Genomic DNA, 8,716 nt, shown 5'->3' with positions numbered 1-8,716 from the left:
CCTTTTCTGATCTTCGTGACTTGTAGACCACTGCAGATGACTGACACTTTGTTCTCTCGTAGAGTCGTGTGCGCACTACTACGTTCCCCTGAGTGGTCTGAGATTTATTAGGCCAGCGAAGGTGACCGTTCTATGTGTTTCCCCATTCACCTTGGTACTGAGCACTGGGAGACCCTTGATAATTAGTATCTGTGGTTTTGGGCTTCAAATGTAGCTATTCGATTTCTGGCCCGACTTTAGGAATAATTTTTATGAGGGTTATGAATTCTGGAGAAATTCTCCCAAAAAAGGCTTTGGGATAGCTTTCTTAGAAGTTTCTTAGGAATAAAATCTTTTCTCCACTGTCCTTTTCAACACGAATAAGAGGTGGGGGCCAGGAATGGGGATGGAGATGGCTTTAGGGTATTACTCTTGACCTATTCACATTGTCAAGTTCAACAAGGTGTTTTCATATTACTTTATTTCCTCTGCTGTGAAGCATGGTGAAATGGGAAAGTTGGTTCAAAGTTAACATGGTCTGCAAGAGAGAATAAATGTACAGAGTACACATACACACCTACTTACACACCTGAATCTGTACATGCCCAAAACACTGACCGGTATATGCAGATGCCAGTAGCACTGACAGAATGAACTTGTGTCACAAGGAGGGACTTTCTAAACCCAAGGGAAACCCACACTCTGTGTGTGTGTGTGTGTGTGTGTGTGTGCATGCACATGCTTGCACGTATATGTGCAGAGAAGGAGGTACCTATAAAGCCACTTTGACTCTCACTCCTCTGTCTTACAGCTGCAGAGAGCAGTGGAGGGAGCAGACTTATTCTGAATGGGGCAATGGGATAATGGTGACCGCACGGCTGCTAAGAAAAAATGTTCAGGTTTGCAGGATCAGGCCCCCCTGGAGAGCCACAGGGGCTGTGTGTGCCCAAGGGCCTCATCAAAAGGATGGAGGTTCTAGGTGAGTAAGGAGCAGGAAGGGGTTTATCCAGGCATAGCACCAGGTTGCTTACAGCCATACTAACACACTGACTTTAAGCACGAGCCTTGGAGAAACCAGCGGCAGGGGAAGGAGGCTATGATGAAGTGGGCACTATCTTCTATATTTAGCAGAAGAGAAAGTTGAGCAAAAGTGTAATGGGAATTTCTTGAAGTTAAGGGCCCAGCTTACTCCAATTTCTTAAGAATTTCTTAAGCATTTCCCATTCTAACTTGAGGGTGAGTACTATATCTTAGTAACTTCTAGAGCCTTCTCTTTCCAATATTCCCCACCAATATATACACTAGGGGACTGTAGAGGGGCAGCTCCCCCAAGAATAAGGTAGGGGTGAAGGTGAGGGTCTCACTTGGACACCTGCCCAGCTGCTAACCAGGGCCAGGTAAGAAAGTCAGAGAAGTCTTTCTGGGAAGAGCCCGTCCATAAATTACTGCAAGAGAAGGGAGAACTGCTAGGACTTCTCCTGTATCAGGGTATACTTTAGAGAGTGGACTGGCAAACTTGGACCACAGTGCTGGGGGCACCTCAGAGGAGGTCACCACCGGCCTGGGTTTACAGATGTGGGAGCTCACAATGGAAGGGACCCAGCAAGATCAAAGTTAAACTGCATCTGCACCCAGGCTCCCAAAGTCATCCCAACTGTGCTCACACTCACTGTGGACTTTTGGCCCTTTTTACTCTAGAGGAGAGCAACACCATACCTATCACCCATAGCTCTTCCAAGCTAGTCCCCACACCAGCTCCTTGACCTTGGAACATCACCCCAATCACCCCAAAGGCAAGATGGGAAGACTGGATCAGTTGTAACTTTCAGCAACCACCAGGTGTCACTGATGTGTCTGACTTGGAGATGGGGCAATTTTCAAGCAGAAGAGGCTTCTGGGAGATTTCCAGGTGCTCCACCCTTGTCTCTAAGACCACCCCCGTGGGGGTGGGGAGTTGGTGGTGGTGGAAATGACTGGGCCATCCACACTAACTGAAAACAGATGGTTGGGTGGGGCCTCCTGACCCTCCAATGTGAACACTGTGTTCCCCAGGGCCTTGTTGAGGTTGGGGGAGGGGCTCTGCCAGACTCATCCACACCCATAGTATTGGCCCATTCTGGGGTTTTGACCTCCGCCCTCTCCTTCCAGCTCATTCCTAGCTCCTTGAGTGGCTTCTCTCTACCGTGGCTATTTCTCTCTCAGGCCCAGCCAGGAGGGTGTGTGCCATGTTTTCCCTGGAAAAGGAGGGACTTCCAACTCTTCCCAGTGCAGAGGTGGCCAGATGCAGCGCTTTGTGGACCATGCCCCACCCCTTGTGCCTCCTTCCTGCAGAATGCAGCTGGCAGAGAGCAGCGAAGTGCCAGGGAGCAGGGTGATAGAGCAACAATTTGGGAAGAGATCCTTGGTTGAGGAGACCTAGGATTCTCAACCTCTTTAAGGCAGAGCTACCTAGGATTGAGGAGTCTCCAGAGGGCCTTTCAGAAGAGCACTGTGCACTTCCCTGGACCATCTTCTGCTTCATACTTGGCCAGGACCAAGATCAGATGTCAGTCCATGGCTTGCCCAGGAGTGGTGTGTGGAGGGGGAGAGAAGAAGGAATGTGAAATCCATAGTCAACTGTGTTTCAGGAGCAGAGGGACACCACAACAGGCTGGGAGTTTGGGCATGTGTGCAGGGGGTGCCTTTCAACTGGGTGGGACCAAATGAAGTGCTGGAAATCTTGCTCCAGAGCTGCAGCAGAGCACATGGCATTTCCTGTCCTTGGAAAGGGGAGATAAGAGAGGCATAGGAGGAATAAAAGAAGGAGAGAGAGAGAAATGGTGGGCCAGGCACCTGGGCCACCAGCCTTCAAGTGCAGTCAGAGGTCCAGCCAGGGCAGGGCCTAGATGACCACAGACTGCAGCAGGCGGAAGCACATCATGAGGTCCAGCGGGATGGGTGGCTTCAGGTAGTTCCCATCCAGCCGAAGGTAGCGCAGGTGTGGCACGTTCTCCAGGTCTGAGGAAAAGTCCTGGAAGGCCAGCAGGTTGCTGGGGCAAATCTGTGTCCCATTGATTTCTGCAGGGGAAGAAGAAAGTCAGCGGCAGGGTTGGTGGGAGGGGAAGTGGGGAGAGAGGGGACAACCAGGACTGAGGACTCTATAGAGTTCTCTCTCCAACTGCATGACTTTGGAAGTGTGTGACCATTGGCAGGTTACCCTAGCCTCCAGGCTCAGTTTCTTCATTTGTAAAGTCATTTAGGTTGGAAATGATCAATAATTGATACTGCAATTCACTCTGAAGAACCACATGTTAGGGTATCTGAATAATATCATCCTGCAATGTTAAGCCTGAGCGGGTCCATAGAGATCCCCACGATCAGTTTTATACTATAGAAAGATGAATCTAGCTAAGTGTGGAGAAGCAATAGAGCAGCGGGATCAGACACCTGTGAGCATCACTCTGGAGTTCTCGCCATGGGTCGGATGTTTTGCCTGACGAAGGATGGAAGATGTTCACATGAACTTAACTAGAGATGACAGGCGGCAGAAAGGGGGATGGGGAGATTACAAACCTATTGATCCTAAAGTGTCCATGGCCAGGGATTCCATTTTGCCTTCACTTCTTGCTAGATGACATCAGCCATATTGTCTTCTATTTAGATTTTATTTCTATTAAATTATATTCATGTTTTAAAATTCTTTCTAAGCCTTTCTTTATAGTGCGTGAAGGTAGAGGAGGGAAGGGAGAGAAGGAGGAGTCATCCTTGTCATTGCTTACTTCTTCCTCCCCTGCTTTTCTTCCTTCCTTGCTGGAGTAGCACAAGAGTCCTGACCCAAGTGGAATTTTCCATGGAGACTTTGTGGCTTTGGGCCTTACCACCCTGATGCTTGCTCCCTAACCTGTGAAATGGTGCAAATGTTGCCTGCCCACCCTGCATATCATGAGAGAATGCTGGCAGTAAAGGCATTCTGCAAACTCTACAGGGCAGTACGGGTGGCACAGTACAGGCATTGCTAAAAACATCACTGTCACACTGACAAGGGGCCCTTCAGTCCATTCTGCCCATTAGTGACATAGTGTCACGCTGTGGGAGTGGGGGTGGGCACATGCAGCGGAGGTGTGATTTTTCTGACTTCAACCTCAAAAGGCTGAGAGAGCCCTCAGCAACCTGTTTTTGCACAATCTGGTAGCAACATCAGCCATTGATTAATTGAGGTATCCTTTTTGTCTGTATCTTCAGCCTACACTGCTTCCTGGGGGTAATGTGCTCCATTTTAATAGCTCCCTGCAGGGTAAAATTAGACAGTTTTTCTATTTTTTTGAATTTGTTTCTTGCAAGATTTAAAAGGAAATAATCTTTCCCCACTTCTTATAATTATCCCAGATAAGTGAATTGGCCTATTCTACCCATTTGTTTCAAGATGGTAGAAACTTCAACAAACTCTCATTCTTTGGATTGGAAACCAAGGATCCTTACTTTTTTGGGGGGTATCCTTTCCTTTCCCCTTGGCCCCCTTCACCCTTCGCTGCTGCACTGCTTGTGTGAATGTAGCCTGTTTTGTTCAGGACCAGATATTACTCTTGCTTCTATTTCTGAGCCTTTCCACTGATGCTCTGCTCAGAACTGACATTTTTGAATGAAGCAAAATGGAAACTCCCAGCCTCCTGTTCTGGGCAGCAACTGACACCCCAAACCTGGAGCTCTGAATGTAGCTCAGGCAAGCTCTCCCTTAACTGCACCGTCTAATACTACAGCTTTCCCAAGAGACTCAGGAAGCACTGTTTTCCCCAGCTGCCACACTTTTACCAGCTACGCACACTGGGTATATGATGTCTCTTGGGGTCCCTTTCACAGATGCTTCAAAACTGGTGCTCAGCTTTGGGAAGCTGCTTCCTCCCACAGCTGTTGGCTCTTGAAGCAGGCAGGCCCAGGACGTGTCAGGGGGAGCATTTCGGTGTCTGCTTTCCTTTTAGGAGAGTGTGCTGGAGTGTATCCTATGTCTACCCAGGATGTATGGGTATAGAGGCCAAAGAAGCTGGCTCTGATGAGAAGGGACAGAAGAAGAGAACTACTGTCCTCCGAGCATGGTGTTCTGCACCCTTAACCCATATTAAGCTATTCAATCCTCACTCTCCTGTTTACTTTGTCCTAGATGATATTATTACCATTCTCATCTTACCCATGAGGAAACTTCCTGGGAGGACAGATATGTTTTCAATGTTACACAGATACAGCAAGTGGTAGGACCAAGATTTGAAGTCCAGAGCCAAGGTGGGTACTTGAAAAAACAACATAGCACTGAGGATCAAATCCGGGGCCCTGTGCACTCCAGACAAGCACTCTACCACTGAGCTACACCCCAGCCCAGTGGGTACTTTTAGGACCCTCCCACCCCAGGCTCCTGGAAAAGGGGGTGAGCACCCCCTCACTGTGACCCCCTACTCACTCTCGATGCTGTTGTTGTTGAGGTACAGGTGCTCCAGCTTGTTGCTGATGGCGGGCACGTTGCTGATCTTGTTGTGGGACAGGTGGAGTACCAGCAGGTTGGAGATGTTGAAGGAGTTCTTGGGGAGCCCTCGGTCAGATAGCCTGTTGTAGTTCATCCGAATGAAGGCCAGGTTGGGGAAACCCTTGAAGTATCCATTGGGGATGGTCTCGATCTTGTTGCTGTCCAGGTAGAGTTGGTGAAGGGCTGCGGGCACCTTGGGTGGCATTTTTCTCAGGATGTTGTGGGCCAGGTTGAGCTGCATGAGGTTCTTGAGGCCCTGGAACGTGTCGGCCTTAAAGACCCCATCGCTCAGCTTGTTGTGCTGCAGATCTAGGAGCAGCAGTTTCTCCAGCTTGCTGAAGACACCAGGTGGGATCCTGGAGATGAGGTTCTGGCTCAGCCTGAGCTGCTCCAGGCTTGGGGGCAGGGCTGCAGGCACCTCCTCCAGCTGATTTTTCTCCATGTAGAGGAACACTAGGCCTGGGAGCTTCTCCAGCACCCTTTGGTCCACCTTGCGGATGCGGTTGTTGTCCAGGTTGACCCACCTCAGGCCAGTGGCATTCTTGAAGGACTCCACTGGCAGCTCAGAGATGAAGTTATTCTGGAGATAGAGGTAATGAATGCGGGGTGGGATGACAGGGACGGTGCGCAGGTTGCGGCTATCACAGTAGAGGGCCGATGGGAAATCAGGGGGGCAGTAGCATTCCCGGGGACAGTCAGGGAAGATGGATGGAGGGCCGGGAGGGAGCGGAGGAGGCAGGTCTGTGGGCTCTGCTGGCTCATGGGGCTGAGGAAAGCTGGGTGTGGGAGCGGGTCTGGGCCTGGGCCGGGGCCTGCGTCCGGGCCCGGGCCCAGGTCTTGGTCTTCTTGTTGACTGGCCGTGGGCCACAGAGGCCAAGATGAGAAGTGGGAGGAGCCAGCAGAGGGGTGACCTCATGATCCAGGTGATGCACCTGCTGGAGGAGACAAGAGGGGCAGTTGTTAGCCTGCTGGACCTTAGGAGCAGATGCCATTTCTCCCTGTGGACAGTCATCTAGGACTAGCCCCAGGGGAGGCAGGCAGAGCTCAGGAGCCACAGAGCAGGTGAGGAAATATCAAGGACCCTAGGCTCTGATTCCCTGCCCAAGGCCTAGCCACACCCTGGGCACGAGTCCTGGTAGAGAGGCACCCTGGGCTGGAAATAGGAGTCCTGGGGCTTGCTGGAGAAGGCCCATCACCTCTCTCCATTGTGCCAGAAAATCACCCCTGCCTTTATAAGAAGGATGTTGGCATCTATGACTCATAGAGTTCTCGGGCATTACATCTGGGAGGGTCTTAGACCCATAATGCAATAGTTTCTGAATAGTACCTTCATTTTTATAGGATCCCCTGAGGGAAGGAAGTAAAGGAAGTGGCCCCTGGGCTACCCCCAGCCTACTCCTGTGCTGACTTGTGCAGCTCTAGTTTTTAGATCTGGGATACATATTGAGGTTTAGCCAATGCATTCATTTGGGGGAAAACCAGATTAAGTTTCATTGCTAAAAATGGTTTGAAATTCACCTAGCAAATCTAGACCCCATTGTTTACAAAAACTGAGACGGAGGGAAGAAGTGGATTGCCAAGGCTGAGCAGCCATTTCACAGCCACCAGAAATCCAGGTCTCCTGTCTTCCAGAGTAGAGCTTTGGCAGGGATAGGGCGCTCAGACACCCAGTATCCACCCCTGCTTGCCCAGGCTCTGGACCCTCCTTGCCCCCTGCACTTGGCTCAGAGAGTGTTGGTCTCTGCCAGCAACAGCCAAGCCAAGAATTTCTCCCTAGATGTGGAGGCTCCTGGGAAAATAAACAGGAAAGGATTAGGATGATGTAAAGAAACACTTTTCTTTCTTTGATTCCTGCTCCCTATTCCCTTTGCAGTCGGTGTTACTGAAGAAGCGCCTCAGGAAGAACTTCCTGGTAGCCTGAGTGATGTTGGACTAGGGAGCAGAAGGATCTTTTGGGGTCGTTCTTCCCATTTGTCCTGATGAACCCTCAACAGGTCCCTGTGGCTGGAGTGGAATCAAAACCGGGGACGTAGCAACAGACTCAGGGCTGCAGATGCAGAGTGGCAGCTCCCGTGGGCCCCTTCCACTGGCCTGGGTTCCGAAGGGTCCAGGAAGTGGGTATCCAGTACTGTGTCTTCCCTGGAGCTGCAGTTCTTAACCATGATCCCCCTTTCCACACTGCCTCAACTGGCTCTCTTTGCATGCTTCTTACAATTGTGGGGGATCATGCCTCTGCCCTGGGCACCAGGACATGTTGGAGATGCAGGATTCTTGGGGTTCTCTATGATAGAGTAGGTGGGATGATGTCCCCAGCTTGCAGCTGGACCCTGTGATGGTCACCTGCAGCCCAGGCCTCCTGCCTCTCCCCCACCCCCTCCCTCTGAGCACACATGGACTTCCTTCCTTCCCGTGTGTGTTCCAGTGCTGCCTGCTCCTGCTACTCCTCAAAAGATGAGGGTAGACGCTCTTCACTAGCTAGTGAGTCCCCAGCCAAGATGCTCAGGAGGAGCTGAATGGGACAAGGCCCAGGAAAGAAGGCAGAGCTCACCCAGGATGGGTGGGGAATATCCCAGCACGGCTCTCCCCTACACACATATGCACACGTGCACACACAGTCTTGGGCTTGGCCTGCACTCTCTTGCACACATACTTCACAGTCCTCTCCTGTCCCATACACATAAGCAAACTCACGTTCACATGACCCCAGTGTGCATGTCCTTGTGCAGCACACAGTCTTGGGAAGAAGAGGCAGGGAGGGAGGGTCAGAGTGCTCTGCAGGCTCTGATGCTCCTATTCTTCCCTGGAGGGGTGTTTCCTCAGGCTGGCCTTTCCATGGGGGTGTCAAAGGCTATTTTCTCTGTGTCTCTTATCAAAGGGCCTTGTTAGGTTCCTGGCTGTACTTCCTTTCGAGGACCTAACTGTCTCTGTATGCACTGAAAGGACTGAAAAGATTATAGAATTTAAACTTGAACCTTGTTACCATATTTCATATCATTTATAATCAGTGAATTAGGATTACCATTTTATAAGGCCTGTAATTGCTCTGTGCCTGTAATGCCAGCTACTGAAGGGGCTGAGTTCAAGGCCAGCCTGGGTTACATAGTGAGACCTGTCTCTTTAAAAAAAAAGCCTTGAAACTAGAACAGTTATATTACATATAAATTAAGGGGGTGGTTAAAGTATTAACATTGAAAAAGCAAGTATGTTTTAAAGCCCCAATTATTTCATGACTCTGATTTTTTTTTT

The 8,716-nt window shown here is 50.2% G+C and overlaps 1 protein-coding gene across 2 annotated transcripts in view; it reads right to left on the bottom strand.

Moving 5' to 3' along the window:
- Window positions 1-443: 443 nt before the first annotated feature.
- The window catches only part of Prelp (proline/arginine-rich end leucine-rich repeat protein), a 12,733-nt gene continuing 4,460 nt past the window's right edge, over window positions 444-8,716 (bottom strand). Inside the window, exons 2-3 of one of the 2 annotated variants that reach the window (XM_005375267.1) lie at window positions 5,408-6,405; window positions 444-3,036 (exon numbers count right to left, since the gene is read on the bottom strand). In XM_005375267.1, the coding sequence (XP_005375324.1) occupies window positions 2,861-3,036; window positions 5,408-6,386 (1,155 nt within the window). In that variant the 5' untranslated portion in view covers window positions 6,387-6,405 and the 3' untranslated portion in view covers window positions 444-2,860. The remainder of the gene's footprint in view (window positions 3,037-5,407; window positions 6,406-8,716) is intronic. The other variant, XM_013522616.1, reaches the window with a different exon arrangement.

The sequence above is a fragment of the Chinchilla lanigera genome, unplaced genomic scaffold, assembly GCF_000276665.1.
Source record: "Chinchilla lanigera isolate Chin_1 unplaced genomic scaffold, ChiLan1.0 scaffold00005, whole genome shotgun sequence".
NCBI lineage: Eukaryota > Metazoa > Chordata > Mammalia > Rodentia > Chinchillidae > Chinchilla > Chinchilla lanigera.
The sequence above is the reverse complement of the archived record's forward strand: the minus strand, read 5'-3'. Positions and strand labels throughout refer to the sequence as shown.